Source organism: Ovis canadensis, chromosome 12 (assembly GCF_042477335.2).
Source record: "Ovis canadensis isolate MfBH-ARS-UI-01 breed Bighorn chromosome 12, ARS-UI_OviCan_v2, whole genome shotgun sequence".
In the NCBI taxonomy this organism is placed as follows: domain Eukaryota; kingdom Metazoa; phylum Chordata; class Mammalia; order Artiodactyla; family Bovidae; genus Ovis; species Ovis canadensis.
The window spans coordinates 51804245-51822584 of record NC_091256.1 but is presented as its reverse complement, the minus strand read 5'-3'; the positions used below and the strand labels follow the sequence as shown (position 1 = coordinate 51822584).

Sequence of the window (18340 nt, the reverse complement as noted above, 5' to 3'; positions counted from 1 at the left end):
AGTAGTTTGAAACAACGATTTTATTTGTTCTCAAATCTGTGAGTCAGCAATTTGGACTGGACTTAGCTAGGTGCTGTGTTTGCTGGGCTCACCTGTAGTAATTGATGTAACTGCAGTCACCTGCCAGTCAACTGAGACCAAACAGTGTAAGATGACCTTATGACCATGTCAGGCACTTGTTGACTGTCAACAGAACCCCCTTCCACGTGGTCTCTGGTTTTCAAGGAAGCTAGTCTTGGCCTCCTCACATCGTGGAAACATCAAAATGGATGAAGGAGATGCTCCAAGATTTCTTGAGGCCAAAGCTCAGAGATTGCTCAGTGTTACTTAGGTGGCATTTTATTGTTTAAAGTAAATTATATGGTCAGTGCAGATTCAGGTGAAGGGGAAATAGACTTCACTAGTGGTAGAAGATGCAAAGAATTTGTGGCCATTTTTACTGTACCACTTGATGTCTAGGAATAAATCCAGCAGTGTGTACAAGACCTCTGCACAGAAAGCAATGAAATATTACTGAGAAAAAAATGTTTAAATGAACAGATAAAGGGATGCACCTTGTTAATACACTGGAAGATTGAATATTGTAAAGTTGTCATTTCTCAAACTGATGTATAGATTCGATACAATCATGAAAATTCTAGCAATTTTTTTTTGTGGCAGATTGACAGGCTGATTCTGAAATTTACCTGGAAAGTGTAAAATGTAGCCAAAAATTCTGAAGAAAAAAGAACAGAGTTGAAGAGCTTACTATTAGACTTCAAAATTATTATAAAATTACAGTAATTAAGATAGTGTGGTATTGGCAGAAGACAGGGCAAAATGAGAATCCAGAAACAGACACATGAGTCCAGTCACTTGACTTATGACAAAATTGCACTGTACTACAATAAGGGCAAGGATGACCCTTCAATAAATATTATTAAGATGATAAGATACCTCCCTGAAAAGAATACTTCTTGATCTCTGCTTTCAATGTATATATATATATTGTCATGTTCAAGTAGGTTGTAGATTTGATGTGAAGAGTAAAACAATAAAAATTCTACAAGTAAATATATGCAAATATCTCTATGACCTTAGTGTAGATAATTTCTTAACTACAACATAGAACGTTCCTATCATAAAGGGAAAGATTGTTAAGTTGGATTTTATTAAAACTAACCAAGGTCCATCTAGTCAAGGCTGTGGTTTTTCCAGTGGTCGTGTATGGATGTGAGAGTTGGACTGTGAAGAATGCTGAGTGCCAAAGAATTGATGCTTTTGAACTGTGGTGTTGGAGAAGACTCTTGAGAGTCCCTTGGACTGCAGTGAGGTCCAACCAGTCCATCCTGAAGGAGATCAGTCCTGGGTGTTCATTGGAAGGACTGATGCTGAAGCTGAAATGCCAATACTTTGGCCACTTGATGGGAAGAGTTGACTCATTGGAAAAGACCCTGATGCTGGGAGGGAGTGGGGGCAGGAGGAGAAGGGGACGACAGAGGATGAGATGGCTGGATGCCATCACGGACTCGATGGACATGAGTTTGAGTGAACTCCAGGAGTTGGTGATGGACAGGGAGGCCTGGCGTGCTGCGATTCATGGGGTCGCAAAGAGTCGGACACAACTGAGCGACTGAACTGAACTGAAGAATATTTGCTGTCAAAAAGCACCAAAGAGTGGTAAGACAAGTCATGGAATGGAGAGGATATTTGCAGTGCATTCATGAAACAGACTTGTATACAAAATGTATAAGAAAGACACCTACGAAACTATAAGGAAAAAACAGACAATCTACTGTGCAAATGAGAAAAAGCCTTGAGTAGGCACTTAACAAAAAAGTATATCTACAAGGCTGATGTGTGTATTATCAGGTGCTTAATCTCATCCTTGAACAAGAAAATGGAAGTTAAAACCACACAGAGTTAGCATTACACACCCATCAGAACATTTGTTTTTTAAAAAGCTTTCTATACCAAGTGTTGGCGAGGATGTCGCCTAACAGGCAATTTCATAGGCTGCTTCAGGGGAGCCAAACCAGTTCAGCTGCTTTGGAAAACTGTTTGGCAGCATAGGCTAAGGTTGAACATGTATATTCTTTATGACCTAGCAGTTCCACTCCCAGGTAGATATTAAAAAAATAAAAAGATGTGTACAAATGTGCCCCAAAAGACACATCCAAAAATGTTCATAACAGCACTATTCATAAAAAAAAGTTGGAAACAGCACAACTGTTCATCAACAGCAGTGGTTAAATAAATTGTGTTTTATTCATATGTTGGAATACTGCTTAGCACTGACAGTTATATTTAAACTGCAGCTGTGTGCAACAGCCTAGTGACTCTCACAGACTTAACGTTGATGTCAGAAACCACATGCAACCAAGTCCATACTGATGATTGCATTTAGGTAAAATTCAAAGCAGGAAAAACTCATCTGTAATGATAGAAGTCAAGACATAGTTGACCTTAGGGAACGAAGGAGTTGTGACAAAGAGTTCACAAGGGGGTGGGTGCTTCCAAGATGGGGATAATAACCACCTTTCTGGTCCAGGTGGCGGTTACTCGGTTGTGTTTTCTGTTCAGTCGCTCAGTCATGTCTGACACTTTGTGACCCCATGGACTGCGGCACACCAGGCTTCCCTGTCCATCACGAACTCCCGGAGCCTACTCAAACTCATGTCCATTGAGTCAGTGATGCCATCTAACTATCTTGTCCTCTGTTCCTCTTCTCCTGCCTTCAGTCTTTACCAGCATTGGGGTCTTTTTAATGAGTCAGCGCTGTGCATCAGGTGGCCAAAGTATTGGAGCTTCAGCTTCAGTATCAGTCCTTCTAATGAATATTCACGATTGATTTCCTTTAGGATTGACTGGTTTGATCTCCTTGCAGTCCATGGGACTCTGAAGAGTCTTCTCCAACACCACAGCTCAAAAGCATCAATTCTTTGGTGTTCAGCCTTCTTTATGGTCCAGCTCTCACATCTATACATGACTCCTGGGAAAACCATAGATTCGACTATACCGACCTTTGTCGGCAAAGTAACATCTCTACTTTTCAATACGCTGTTTGGATTTGTCATAGCTTTTCTTCCAAGGAGCAAGCGTCTTTTACTTTCATGAGTGCAGTCATCATCTGCAGTGATTTTGCAGTCGAAGAAAATGAAGTCTGTCACTGTGGTTGTATCTACTTGGAGAAAAATTATTGAACCATTCATTTGATGAGTACACCTTTCCATATGAGTGGTATATATCAGTCAAAAAGTAAGACATGGGACTTCCCTGGTGGTCCAGTGGTTGAGAATCTGCCTTCCAGTACAGGGGGACAGGGGTCGATCCTTGGTCGGGAAGCTGGGGTCCCAGATGCCTCATGGCCAAAACACCACAACATCAAATCAATATTGTAGTAGATTCAACGAAGACTTTAAAAATGGTCTACATTAAAAAATCTGGACAAAAAAGAAACAAAGTAAAAGATTACAAACATATAGATCCAAAACAGATCATAAAGAATTATGCTGTGAAGCTAAAGTATTTATTTCTATGTGATAATATGTTACTTTGGATGATACTTGTGTGTGTGTGTGTATCTTCCTAATGTTTACCTGGAAAATCCTTATTTATGAATATCATAACCTTGACTCCCATTGGAAAGTTGACATGACTTGTAGCTTTCATGGAATCCAGAATTACAGTACCGTGGAAGGCCATCGTATGGCTGAAATGTGTTGTTGCCTTTCTTCCCTAACTAGGCTCTGAAAAGCACCTTGGGATTTCCATTGATTCGATTTGAAGATGCCGTGATCAATCTGGATCCATTCACTCGAGTGCATCCCTATGAGACCAAGGACTTCATCATCAATGATATCCTCAAACATTTCCAGGAGGTGAGCTTTGGAGTGGTACTCAGTGGTTGGAGCACGAGCAGAATGCTTCTTTTAGTAGTTTGGGAATTCTGGTTACTGAGACATTACTGCCAACAGCCCAGCTGAACATTTCAGCCCTGACCATTGTGTTATGGGGTCAGGTCACAGCCCATGAAGTCCACGCACATCATGAAGATACCCAGACAGTGCCTCTGACTTACAAGCTGTTAGTCTTGTTTCTTAGAACTAGTCTCAGGACCTTCCACTAGATCAGTCACAACTCTTACCAAGAGTGTAATTGATGCTTTCATGATAACACAAGACTGTGAACTGTTTACTGGGCATGGGCTCACTTTGAACAACCACACCAGTGTTCTTGGAACATATGAGATCCTGCCCTAGAGTTGAACTTTTTTAAAATCAAGTTGGGCATTTTCCATTTTGCATTTATTATCCTGACTGCAAAGAACAAAATGCAAAGCCAACACATACATACTCTTCGGTGACCAGATAGGTCAAGATCATGTCAAACTTATTAGCTATCAGAGGTGAAGTATGTCCTGTTCTTGTTGCTGTCTCTCCCTCTCCCTCCTTCCTTCCTTCCTTCCTTGACCTTGCTCACTGGTGATGTTTCTACTGCACTGTGAGGAGGATGGAATAGTGGATGTCACTGGACAGTGGAGTCAGCTGTGGAGGTCCAGGAGGTTGGGAGGTGCGGGGTAGGTCTGAGCTTGCCTGTTCTATGCATACCGCTTGCTCCACAGACTCCAAGGGGCTCCACATCCCTCCCTCACTTTCCTTTTAAAATTCTCTCTGCTGCTTGTTGATTCCATATTTATAGAATGATGGAAAGGAGAGTGTGATGTTGTACTAATAAATACTGGTAGAGTCTTTCCTGTTTCATAGCTTTTTTCTTCTAAATGGCTTTGAAGAGTACATATGAGAGTATTGAGGATAACCTCTGGGGTATGTGTATTGGTAGAGGTTTACGGTGGAGCTTAGGAACGGCAGGAGCTCACAGTTGATGAGAAATAAAGGGCAGTTGGTGGTGGAAATGGAGGACAAGACTAATTTATAACCTTTTTGCTTGGGACACTCAACCTGCAGATATAAAAAGAGGCTGGTCTTTTCTTCTCTCCCTGCTCCATTTGACAGGAACTCCTCAGTCAGGCAGCCCGGATCTTGGGGTCGGTGGACTTCCTTGGCAACCCCATGGGGCTTTTGAATGACGTTTCTGAAGGGGTGACTGGACTGATAAAGTATGGAAACGTTGGGGGCCTGATCAGAAATGTTACCCATGGAGTATCAAATTCTGCTGCCAAGGTAAGGAAATGGAGGTGTAGTTCCACTGGAATCAGCCTCAAGAGTCCTCTCCATTACTGTAGTTCTTTTATAATGAATAGGTTGTGAAAGTTGCATGCATGGTCTGGGCTTCACTGCCCGCATGCCCTGTCTTCCCCTCACCTCCTATAACCAGGCCCTGGCCCACCGAGAGCACCTCTGCACTGCCTCTGCTTCCTCCTCTCCGTCCCCACTGCCTCTGTCCATGTGCTGGTTGTCTGTTTCCGGGGCCACTGTCACAGCCTCCTGGCCCCGGACTTCACCACAGCTTTCACAGTGCTGCCGGCATGAACTCGGTTCTTATTTTATTTTATTATGTAAGGATTTTTTGATGTGCACCATTTTTAAAGCCTTTATGGAATTTGTTGCAATATTGCTTCTGTTTTGGATTTTTGACCTCGAGGCATGTGGGATCCTAGCTTCCCAATGAGGATCGAACCCTTGCCCCCGTGTTGCAAGGTGAAGCCTTAAACACTGGACCATCAGGGACGTCACTGAACTCTCTTTTTAAAATACAGTTTGATTGTGCTATTCTTTTACCTAAAATCTATCAGTTATTCTGCACAGCTCACCAGATAAAATCCAAACTGAGGTACAGCCTTCCAGAGTGAAGCAAGCCTCTAAGTCACCTGCAGGATGGCAACAATGTGATTCTCCTGTGTCTTGCGCTCTAGTTGTTTTTTTTGTGCATTGGCCTCCTGTTTGGTGGCCATTTTGTTATTCCACAGTTTAATTTTGGGCGGAAGCTGACTTTACATCTGAAGCTGGAAAAGGTGAAGGTAGTTGAAGGTGGTGGGGTGGGGGGTTGTCATTTCATAACATACAAAACGCATCTAAAGACTCTGCTTTCCTTGCCTTCCTGTCCGCTCACTGTAAAGTCCTTTTAGAGACTGTCCTTTTCATGAAAGAACAAGCGTTGGGAAAGCACCTGTGCTCCCCACTTGTTTACTGTAGTGCATTGCCATGGCAAAGTCACAGGCCCATTTGTGTCATGACCATGAGGATGGTGGCTTCAGTGTAGAGAGCCTTTCAGCTGCCACATGGGAATTCGTGATGACAAGCAGGGAAGGAGATGGAATTGAACAGCCAACATTTCTGTATTGTGAAACACTCTTGGTAACAGTGTACGCAAGCTGGGAATTTATTCCTGTTTTCCACACTCTTTCCTAGAGATGATGGTCCTTTAATCAGATCAGTTTCAATACCAGCAGATCTCTTTTTATTGCGCCTCGCAGATTGTTTACAGTTGTTTACAAGTTGAAGGCTTGTGGCAGGCCTGCGTGTCCAGCAAGTCTGTCAACACCATTTTTCCAACAGCATCTGCTCCCTTTGTGTCTCTGTCACATTTGGTAATTCTTGAACTATTTCAGTCTTCTTCATTATGATTATATTTGTTATGGTGATCTTTGATGTTAATTTTGCAAAAAGATTATGATTCGCTGAAGACTTGGATGCTGGTTAGCATTTTTTTAGCAATAAGGTATTTTAAAAATTAAGATAGGTGCCTTATATTTTTAGACACAATGCTGTTGTGCACTTGATCAACTGCACTGTAGTATAAACATGACTTTATGTTCACTGGGAAATCAAAAAATCTGTACAACTCACTTTATTGCAATATTTGCTTTATTGTGGTGGTCCAGATTGAAACCCACAGTCTCTCTGAGGTATGCCTGTGCTGGACTTAGAGTTAAACCAGAACAAAATGTACTGTTTGACTTGTGGTTCAAAACAGGCAGTACTCTTACTTTTAGAGAAAGGGTGGAATGTAGAGAAGCAAGAGACTTTCTAAATCATGGTTTAGAAACATACTCAGGGTCAAAGTCTGAATGAGTCTGCACATTTCTGCCTTGAATCATTGCCTCTGCTGCCCTTGGACCTTCACCCCTGACGGCAGCATAAAAGTGGGACAGGTTCCTCAGGGTTCTCTTAGCTACTGAACTGGTTATAAACATATGCACTTAACATATTTACTTCTGTGCACCTGTAGCTTATATAACTGTGCATCAGCTATACTTCAAAAAAAATTTAAATGTAAATGCTTAGTTTAAGGATCTTACTTAATTTTTAAAAACTAATTAACATAGGACAGTGTCTTTGTTTTTATACCTCATTTTTTATTTTTGTTCCCCTGGGCTTTGTTTTCACTTGAAAAATACAAGACACATCATTTATTTAGAGGTCTTCCTTAACCTGGAATATGGCCTGACCTTCTAGCTTACTGTGAAAATCAAGTGAGGTAAGACATTACAGAAATTTTGAAAAACACAGTCTGAACAAGAGAAAGGGGTTTTCATTTTGACTCTTTGGTTTGCATCAGTGTAAAATCTTTAGACTTTGGTCACCAAGAAACCACTGTGCTGTGCTAAGTCGCTTTAGTCATGTCTGACTGTGTGTGACCGTAGCCCATGAGGCTCCTCTTTCATGGGATTCTCCAGGAAATAATACTGGAGTGGGTTGCCATGCCTTCCTCCACAGGATCTTCCCAACCCAGGGACTGAACCCATTGTCTCTTAATGTCTCTTGCATTGGTAGGCGGGTTCTTTACTACTAGCACCACCTGGGAAACCGTTGCCCTTGAAATGAAAACCAGTGTCTTATAGTCTACAGGGGAGTGGGTCTCAGGCTCGGGGAGTGGGAGAGCCACACTCTGTTGGGCCAGTTTGGCCGTTAGTACCCTCTGGCTACCTTGTGGTTGAGAATGAAGATGTGAGGAATTTGCCCAAACTCTCCACAGGTGAGCCCATGGGTGCATTTCTCCAGAGTTTCTCTGCAACATCCCCCTGGAAAGGGCCAGCCCCTTTTTAATTCTCTCTCATTCAGGGGCATCTCATTCATCTCCTGGTTCTGTTTCCCTTGGAAAAACTATTTTTGAAGCTTGAGGGTCAGCGTGAGAGTATAACTTGAGCAGAAGGGAAGGCAGAATATTTCTTGCCTCCGTTCTCACCCCTAAGTCCATCGAAAGGCCTGGATGGCAGTGTGCCTGTGTTTGCTGGATATCGTGCTTTATCGTGTTGTTGGATTTGCAAAAGGGTACTCGAGTGGGAACCCTGCCTCCCATAGGGTTGGTGGTGTTCTTCATGTTTTTTCTTGCCTTTAGTGAGCTAGTCAGAATGGGCGTCACAGACTGCTACTCAGAGGAATAGCTGTGTAATTTATTTTGATACCCCAAACCCTGGATGTGCTATAGCAATTAGTCCACATTATCTATCATGAGAAAGCAAAGAAACTTAAAATTACCACTTCCTTTTGGAAATGGTAACGTCAAAGACCAGGTCTGTCCGCTGAATGCCCATTCAGGTCATCTGTGATTCTGCATGTATGCAATTTGGCTGCAGATCTCTGTTTTCTTGTAGTTTTGTGGGTTGCAATCAGACCTTTCATGTTGCTTTGGGGGAATGTTTTGTTTGCTTTTCTGTGTATACAAGAAGAGTTTAAGGAAGTGCAAATGACCACAGTAATCAACTGTTGGCCTGTGGGAAGTATTCCTTTAAAGAGTGCCTGAGTTCCAGTGATTAAAGAACGGGGTCAGACAAGGCAGAACTGCACCTCACCAAGCCCCCTCCCACCAGCCCCTCTTGGCTGCAAAGTCCAAAGGGCTTGGTTTAGTAGGCTTTGGATGGAGTGGAATAGCCCCATAAGCCTCTTAAAATTAATTATAAATAGTGTGTGTGTGTGTGTGTGTGTGTGTGTGTGTATTTTCCTGGAACAAAGATCTGAAGTTTTTATTGGATTGTCAGAGAGCTTCATGCCTCTTGAGATCATAAGTCACTGTTGCTGACATAGAGTTGAGCGCTGAAGGCACCTAGTAGTCAGAAAACCTGGGTTCTACCCATTCCTGCCTTTAAATAACCTTTCTCTCTCTGTCTGTCTCAAGAGATTTTAGTTTTTTGTTTTTGTTTTGTTTAACCTGTAAGAAGGTGTTGGTACTTTCCCTTGTCCCCACTGACCTGAGGAGCAAAGGAGATGAAGAGGTAACAACCCTCTCCATCAAGTTGAAAGGAAAATCATTGTGTCATAAGAAGGCAACAGATCTGCAGGTCTTAGTTGTCTGTGGGTAGATATGAATTCTTCACAGAACATTTTTAATTTCCTCTATTATGTCCACTTCTGGAATTCCTCATTATATTTTAAACTGTTGTTTACCTTATTTACTGTTAGCATCAAGGAGCTACAACTAGGAGGTAATCTCTGCCAGGAGGTAATCTCTGCCTTTTATTCCCTTAATTTCTCTTAGCCTCTTCTTCTGGTCTCCCAACCCTCAGAAATCACCTATGGATTCCAGATCAAAGGTGATATGATTTAGGGTTAGCCACCAAGCTGTGAGCATCTGTCCATGATCCCTTTGCCTGGATCTAGGCCAAAGAACCCACACCCTTTGAATAGAACCCCAGAGATCTGATCCTGTTCCTAAGGCCATGACAAGATGGTTGCTCCTGGTATCCTTTCTAGGAATATAATCTATTTAAGAAAAACACCGCATTTCAGATTCTAAAACCTTGTCAGAGGAGCAGGTTTCTCTCTGCAACATGAATGAAAAAAGCATACTTTTCCCGTGTTGGGTGTCATTTGAATATAAGACACTCTAACCTCTCTGAAAGCCAGAGAATTCATGGCAGGGGGACAGCCATTGAACAAATTTCCTCTCTTAGGCTCTCATTCCCTTCTCTCTGTAATTATTTTGTGATTATTTTCATTACTTATAGGAAAATTGCATAGTTATTCTTAAAAAAATTTTTTTAAGTTTTTTGTAAACTAAGAAAGTCTTAGATGTTAACAGTAGAACAAATAATTCCATTCTCTTTTCTGCCCCTGTAGAAATTCAGTGTTTTCTCTGCACAGCTGTCATCTGGTCTTCCTAAGGGAAGAAAGCCAATAGCATAATTTCTTCCAGCAAAGGAATGGAGTACTTTTGATCATCATCATCTGCTGTGTCCCACTTTCCATCCCTCTCTCTGTGTCCTCATCAGGCAATATAAGATGCTCTTCATCTTGGGTACTTTTCTGATCCCAGTAATGTTTTGACTCTACACTCATGAATGCAAATATTTTAATAATTTTCTCTGTAAAAAAATTAATTTATACATTTTTAATTGGAGGATAATTTCTTTACGATTTTGTGTTGGTTTCTGTCATACATCAACATGAATCAGCCATAGGCATACATATGTCCCCTCTCTCTTGAACCTCTCTCCCACCTCCCACCCCATCCCACCCCCTAGGTTGTCACAGAGCACTGTGTTGAGCTCCCTGGGTCTTACAGCAAATTCCCACTGACTATCTGTTTTACATAGGGTGATGGATATGTTTCAGTGCAACTGTCTCAGTTTGTTCCACCCTCTCCTTCCCCCACTGTGCACACAGTCTGTTCTCTATGCCTGCCTCTCTATTGCTACCCTGCAGATAGGTTCATCAATACCATCTTTCTAGATTCCATATATATGTGTTAATATAGAATATTTGTTTTTCTCTCTCTTACTTGTTCAGTCTCTAGTCTTTGTGACCCCATGGACTATAGTACACCAGGCTTCCCTGTCCTTTAGTGTCTCTCAGAGTTTGCTCAATTCATGTACATTGCATCAGTGGTGCTATATAACCATCTCATCCTCTACTGCCTGCTTCTGGCCCTCAATCTTTCCCAGCATCAGGATCTTTTCCAATGAGTCAGCTTCAGCATCAGTCCTTCCAATGAATATTCAGGGTTGATTTACCTTAGGATGGACTGCTTTGGTCTCTTTTCTGTCCAAGAAACTCTCGAGAGTCTTCTCTGGCACCACAATTCAAAAACATCCATTCTTCAGCAGTCAGCCTTCTTTATGGTCCAGCTGTCACATTTGTCCATGACTACTGGAAAAACCATAGCTTTGACTACATGGACCTGTGTCAGCAGAGTGATGTCTCTGCTTTTGGATACACTGTCTAGGTTTGTCATAGCTTTCCTTTTAAGGAGCAAGAGTCTTTTAATTTCATGGCTGCCGTCACTGTTCACTGTGATTTTGGAGCCAAGGAAGAGAAAAATCTGTCATTGCTTCTACTTTTTCCCCTTCTATTTGCCACGAAGTGGTGGGACTGGGTGCCACAGTCTTAGTTATTTGAATGTTGGGTTTTAAACCAGCTTTTCCACTCTCCTCTTTCACTCTCATCAATAGTTCTTCTTCAGTTAGTTCTTCTTCACTTTTGGCCACTACAGTGGTGTTATCTGCATATCTGAGGTTGTTGATATTTCTCCTGGCAGATTTGATTCCAGCTTGTGATTCATCCAGCCCTGCATTTCACATGATGTACTCTGCATGTACTTTCTGACTTACTTCACTCCATAATAGGCTCTAGGTTCATCTACCTCATTAGAACTCAAATGCATTCCTGTTTATGGCTGAGTAATATTCCATTGTATATATATATAACACAACTTCTTTATCCATTCATCTGTCAATGGACATCTAAGTTGCTTGCATCTCCTTGTTTTGGTAAATAGTGCTGCAGTAAACAATGGGGTACGTGTGTCTTTTTCAGTTATAGTTTTTGCCTGTTTTTGACTAAGAGTTTTTTAATCAAAGTCAGTTGTTGTTCATGGAATTTAAATTTTTGTTCCGTATTCACTAAAGGTTAGTTTTACTCATAACTTTTACAGTTGTGTGATGGGTTTATTTCTCTCTTTGACTTTGGAGTATTTAATTTTTACCAAGCTCAGACTTCCCAGCTCAAATTCTACAGATCTAAATTTTTGTCAAGGAGATATGAATTTTCTGTTAGTTTTAGTTAATAACATCTTATTCTGTATAGCTTTAGCCATTGTTTTATTGTTTTAAATCAGTTTTGTTTGTTGTGAATTGGGTAAAGACCTAATAGTTTTATATGTTTCTTGGTACAGGCAGCATTAGTAGGAAAAAGATGCAGGAAAAGGGTTGAAACTCCCTGTCTCTTTATGGAGAACATACTCACTTATAAACATTAATTGAATGTCTTCTCTTTGTCAGGCCTTCTTCTAGACTCCTTACATACATTGTCTTATATATGTTAAGCTCTATTCTTCAAATCAGGAAACTGAGACTTAAAGAGACTTTTTCAAGGTTGTGCAACTAGAAATGACAGGAATGATATGAAACCAAGTCCAGCTAATTCTAAAGACCTTGGTTTTTCCCCTGTATGTTGTTTTTCCTTTGTGTGTATGAGGCTTTCTTCCAGGCACTAGAGAGAACATGGAAAATGAATTACTGTTAGTTTTCCACCAGAAGCTTATTATTTGGCATCACTTGGTTAGCTTGTGAGATGACCGCTGTCACATCACCTCTGTCATAAAGCAGGCTCTCAGGAGATGGTGCTGGTTGTGGCCTTTCTTGGGGCTGCCCTGATGGCTCAGTGGTAAAGAACCTGCCTGCCAGTGCAGGAGATGCAAGTTTGATTCCTGGGTTGGGAATATCCCCTGGAGGAGGAAATGGCAGCTGATTCTAGTATTCTTGCCTGGGAAACAGCAGTGATCCAGTGGAAACCGGCTCATGTCCCTGCACCCAGAGATTCTCAGCCAGCCTCTGCCACTAGCCAGCCTTCTCTCATACATACTGTGACCTGATTGAGGGCAGAGAGGTCCATCTGCCTTTTGTTTAAGATAAACAGCATTTGTTTGTATTTGTTTTGTAGGCAGTCTATTTATAAGGCTCAACTGAGACTAAGCCACTGTTTATTCAAGGCAAAAGTTTTATCTTTGCACAAAAGAATGTACTGGAGTGCCTGCCTGCGTGGATTCTGAAGGGGAAAAGACAATTTATGACTTGTATCTGTTTTTGTCATTATGTATGACTGCTCCATTTTATAGTTGAGCTGATTATCCCCGTAATAGCTTTTCCATGTACCTATAAGCAAGGAAGAGGTGAATGCCTTCTTATAAGCATTGGGGCTTTCGTGTGTTTAAGTTGGCATAAAACTTTAGGTTAAATGAAATTCACTTCAGACAGTGATCTATCCCTTTGAGAATGTAGAGTTTTCTATTTTCAAAACGACTTTGATCCGAAATAAGTCACCCAAGGGATTTCTTTTCCAGCCAAGAGGAGGTGCCTTGAAGTTGTTGTACGTAGAGAAATGACTCAAATTCTTGGCAACAGAGCTTTTGTTTTATTTTCCTCTGATAACCTTGAATACTAAAATGATTCCCTTAGTCTGAGCTCTGTTTGGTTAGAGGCAAATAATTTTAGATGCTGAATGACCCAGCAGTGACCTATCCTAACTTGGTCAAACCTCAAATATTTGTGGGAATTGGAAGTGTGTTGGGCGGGGATGGGCAGGTCTGGTGGAGGCATGAGAATCCCATGAGTGGCCAGAATTCCCAGGCCATCCCCACCTGCCCCATTGAGCACCCTTGCTCCTGAAGGAGCCTGGTGAGTGGGGCTTAGCCTTCCTCTCGGTCCACCCTCATCAAGCAGCTCGGCCAGAAGCAGGAGGGAGTGACACTACCACTGATGCTCTGTTTTTGAAACAGGAAGTTTGGAAGAGTTTAAAACTTGTCTTCATTTCTTGGTCGTAGTTCAGTTAAGAGTCAGGTCGTTAGTTATCTTCTTAGACCAAACATCTCATGTTTCAGAGGCATTCACTCTGTCTTCCAACACTGTAGTCTATGGTGGTGGAAAAGTCTGCTCAGTTGCTAAATTGAAAAGAGAGGAAATATTTGTGGCCCCCAAAGAGTAGTGGTTTTCTACCCTCGTGTAAACATGGTGAGTAAAAGAATAATATGTTCAGGCTTTTCTTAGGTTGACTGGTTACCCCCAGAGAGGTGGTAATTCATCTCTTTTCTGAATTTCAATCAGTGTTTGGCCCCTCTTGAAAAGTTGTGACAAACTGAAGATGAGACAAACTATAACGCTTTTTTTTTGTTATAAACACATGACCATAGAACAAATCAAATTCTAATTCTTGGCAGTAAAAATCTGAACACTCACTCCGTTTGGAAGTTCCCTTCGGTTTTCTTTCCCTCTTTCTCCCTTGTAATTGTTATGTCTCTCTCCATTTTTGAAGAAAAGCTAAATCAAAGTGTTTTCTTAGGAGAAAGAGAGGATACTTTGGAATGCCGTCCTTAAGAGTCAGAAAAGGATGTGGATAATGGAGCCATCATTTATTGGGTGGCTCCAGTATGTCAGGTAAGGAGGGGCTAGGAGCTTTGCAGATGCTATCTCATTTAATTTTCACATGTACCCTCTAAGAAGGCAGGGTTATCTCTGCTTTACAGATAAGAAAAAGTAAGGTAAAGTCAGTTACCTAAATTAAAGTTTAATAATTAAGGAGCCATAAGTTTTAGGAAAAAGTGATTTGGGAGTCCGTATATTTTTTCTCCACATGATGCAGCTTCTCAGATATAACCCTCTACCAAACCCGACCATCGTAGAAGCTAAAACACCAGCAGTCGAAATAGCATTTTAAAGTAAAGCTCAAACAGTTCTCCATTCATTCTCAACTTTTCCCCTCTGTGTTGGACTTTGAGATTTTTCAACTGTGATTTCCAGGCTTTCTGAATTAATCTTTACTATTGAGGAATCCCTATTCTCGAGTAAAAGGATTGAAATGGGACAAAAAGACTGGAAGAGTTTTCTGTAACCAAACAGAAAATGACTTAAAAGCATTTGCGGAAGCTGACTTTTACTGTCTGGCGCACTCGATGTGCTTCATTTAAGATTTATTCAGATTTAGATAATTCAGTTTACACACATAGGCCTTTCCTCTGAATTGCTAGGGGAGCAGACCTTCAGGCCACCTCAGCGTGTGCTCCAATAGCCAGTTTCCTTTAAATGTACATGTGTAATTGTACTTTTGTTAAGCCATTTACTGAACTTTACTACTGTAAGTATTTGTAAACAAGTAGGATGTCACTTTAAGATATTTTCAGCATAGAGGTCATGAAAATAGGGAGATTTGTGCTTTCCCACTATCAATTGAGGGCTTCCCTAGCAGCTCAGTGGTAAAGAATCTGCCTGTCAATGCAGGAGACACAGGTTTGATCCCTGGGTTGGGAAGATTCCTTGGAGGAGGAAATGGCAATCCACTCCAGTTTTCTTGGCTGAGCAAAGCCCATGAACAGAGGAGCCTGGGGGGCTATACAGTCCATGGGTCACAAAAGAGTTGGACACGACTTAGCTAGCGACTAAACAACTATCAACTGAAGGCGGAAAATAAACTCTCTCCAACAGTCCTATTCTTTCTTTGCTCACTTCCCTTTTCTCCAAAGTACAGCTTTTCACGTTTTGTAGAGGTGTTTATGTCTCTGAATTCTGCTGGCACATTGGCTTTCAGATGCTTAGTGATAAACCATTGCTGCAGTTTAGAAGCCAATGGAGAATACTGGGGGTGGTATGTTGTCCTGAGAGTTTTTATGGTTGGCTAGTTCTATTGACCTGATCTGAGCTTTGCTTCTTGAGGGAAAGGAGAAGTAAGGTTACTTACTGGAATAATAATAATACCACATTGTATTTTTCATGATTTTTAATTGTTGATGAAGGATGTATAGATACCTTATCCCATCTCTGGGCTTCCCTGGTGGCTCAGATGGTAAAGAATCACCTGCAATGCTGGAGACCTGGGTTTGATCCCTGGGTTGGGAAGATCCCCTGGAGGAAGGCATGGCAACCCACTCCAGTATTCTTGCCTGGAGAATCCACATAGACAGAGGAGCCTGGCAGGCTACAGTCTGCAAAGAGTTGGACACAACTGAGCAATTAAGCACAGCACAGCACATCCCATCCCTAAGCCTGAAAGCAAGCAGGTGATGTTTTCCTTACCACTTCCACCACAGCCTCTACCACCACCACCACCATGAAGAAACTGAGACTCAGGAAAAGAAAATGGCTTTCCCAAGACGGCCAGAAAGAAAGTGGTAGAGCTCTGGGTTTCTTCCCTGATCTCTGACTTCTAGAACATTGCTGGGCAGTTATTTCTGCAATCTTACCAGACACCGTAGCAACTAATATCTCCTTTTGAGACTTGGGTATTCAGTCATTGGTGTTGTTGAGCGTTGGTAGAATGCCTCCCCTGCAGAAGGGGTTTCAGATGAGGGGAGGGAAATGTATCTCTCCCTAAAGAGGCTTGTTGACTCATTCATTAACCATGTGCCATGTGTGTGAAATATGTGGGAGCTCACAAACAGAAAGTGTGATGAGAGCAATTCTTTAGAGCACAGTGTTTTGTGGAGCGGAGACAGTAGAGAGAAAATTTTCAGCTTCTGTCAGGAACAGAAATTACATCATGAAGTAGTTTCTGCATTGTTGGAGGTGAGTGGAGATAAGAGAGACCATGAAGATGACATGATGGCACTTCCAGAAGGGGAGAGAGTCTGGCTGTGCCTTGGCTTTGCTCAGAACCAAATGACGATGTGTCCAGGCCCGACTCTTCAGGGAGGCTCAACATGCCCCCCAGCGGCAGCTCGGAGGCCCAGGTGGTCAGTAAAGAGTAGCAGAGACACGCTGCATGTAGGTCACAGGCAAATGGCAGTGACGGCCTCTCGTTTCTTTTCTGTTAAATGCCAGCAGGGAAGCCCTTCTGTTCAATTTGTAAGAACAAGGACATTTCCTAGTTAGGCATGTGAGGAAGATGGAGATAAGGTCTGAAACTCAGAGCCAGCTGGGGAAGTCACGTAATGTGAAGAGAAAGCTGGTCCCTCAGGTCTTTTTCTGTTCTCCCACTCCTGCGCGTGCACGCCTCATCTTTGCACTGTTGTTCGTGACTCTTCTTCTGTGTGGAATTCCCTTCTCCCCAGTCTCTGGCCAAATGGTTCTGAGTGTGTAAGGTCCCGTCCAGATGCCCTGTAAGGTCCTCTCTGCCCTGAATTCCCAGGGCACTTTGTGCTTCCATGAAGGCAATGGCTGTATTTTTTCTTGGAAAAAACTAACCATTTGTGCACGTCTCAAACATCCATTTAATGTTTATCATTGTCAGTTAGGTGCTCGGTCCTGTGGCAAATACTTAGGAAAGTAAGATTAATTTTTTTTTTTTAATGGATATGAAGCAGGTAAGGCAGATAAGAAGTCAGTAAGCATAATACAGAGGGAATAGGTTTTGCAGCTGGGATCCAGGCAAAACTTTGGCAGTTTTGTGAGATAAGTGCTCTGGAGGTGAAGGGAAAAGAACGCTTTATTCTGAACCTCAAGGATGAGATTGGCTTGAGATGAAGTGTTTGACGCAGTTGCATGTTTATTCATTTGCCTCCCGCAACAGACGTAAAGCTCCCAGAAGGCAAAGGTCTTACTGTCGTCAACTGTTGCCAGTATCCCTGAGACTAGCCTTAAATATTTATCATAAGAGGGTTGAGGTGATCCCGGTGGTAACCATGTGGGCTCTCCTTTATCTGGCATGGCATTTTCACATGGTGTACTTTCAACAAATGAACTTCTCTGGTGGCTCAGCAATAAAGAATCCACCTGCCAGTGCAGGAGATGCAGGTTCTATCCCTGGTCCAGGAAGATCCCCTGGAAAAGGAAATGGCAATCCACTCCAGTATTCTTGCCCGGCAAATCCCATGGACAGAGGAGCCTGAAGGGCTACAGTCCATGGACTCACAAAAGAGTTGAACACATCTTAGTGACTAAACAACAACACTTGCAACAAATAGTTATGAAAATAAGTGAAACACCTGCTGGATTTTTAAATACCTAACTATTTTATGCTTTTCATGTGGAGTAAACAGAAACTTTGGAAACGTTTGTATATGACTTTCCTCTCAAACATGTCTGTAAGCTAACTGAGATGCCTGGTGATGCTCTATGTATAGAAATATAGGTAGAATGACTTTCAGGATCCTGTTTCTTCTCCTCCATTCCCCATCACTCAGGCCTGGGATACAACCTGGATGGAAGCAGGCCACGCTTGTGTTATTGGATCAGGCCCAGTCTCCACAAGGTAGCAGGAAGCCTTGGAAAACTGTTACTGGGGAAGAAGGGAAACCCCAGTTCCTCTTAATCTAATGAATTAAAATATTTATGGAAATATCTGTTTGCTTAACTAGAGGAAAATGTTTAAACATTTCCTGCGAGATCTTGAATTTATATAACAACACATTGGTTTGGAAACGATGGTTTTCAGTATTTTCACTGAAATGAAAATTCAGCAGAGCATGCTTCCCAAAACAGCCCACTGTTTCAACTTTGGTGCCTTTGTCGTGTTTCAAAGCAGGATATTTTGGCCAG

The 18340-nt window shown here is 42.0% G+C and overlaps 1 protein-coding gene across 8 annotated transcripts in view; it reads left to right on the top strand.

Moving 5' to 3' along the window:
* The window catches only part of VPS13D (vacuolar protein sorting 13 homolog D), a 266019-nt gene that overhangs the window by 163747 nt on the left and 83932 nt on the right, over window positions 1-18340 (top strand). For all 8 annotated transcript variants that reach the window (XR_011247486.1, XR_011247485.1, XR_011247487.1 and 5 more), the window contains 2 exons: window positions 3726-3860; window positions 4995-5162. Coding sequence is in view for 4 of the 8 variants with exons in the window: in XM_069544704.1 (XP_069400805.1) it covers window positions 3726-3860; window positions 4995-5162 (303 nt within the window). In the remaining 4 variants the exon portion in view is untranslated. The remainder of the gene's footprint in view (window positions 1-3725; window positions 3861-4994; window positions 5163-18340) is intronic.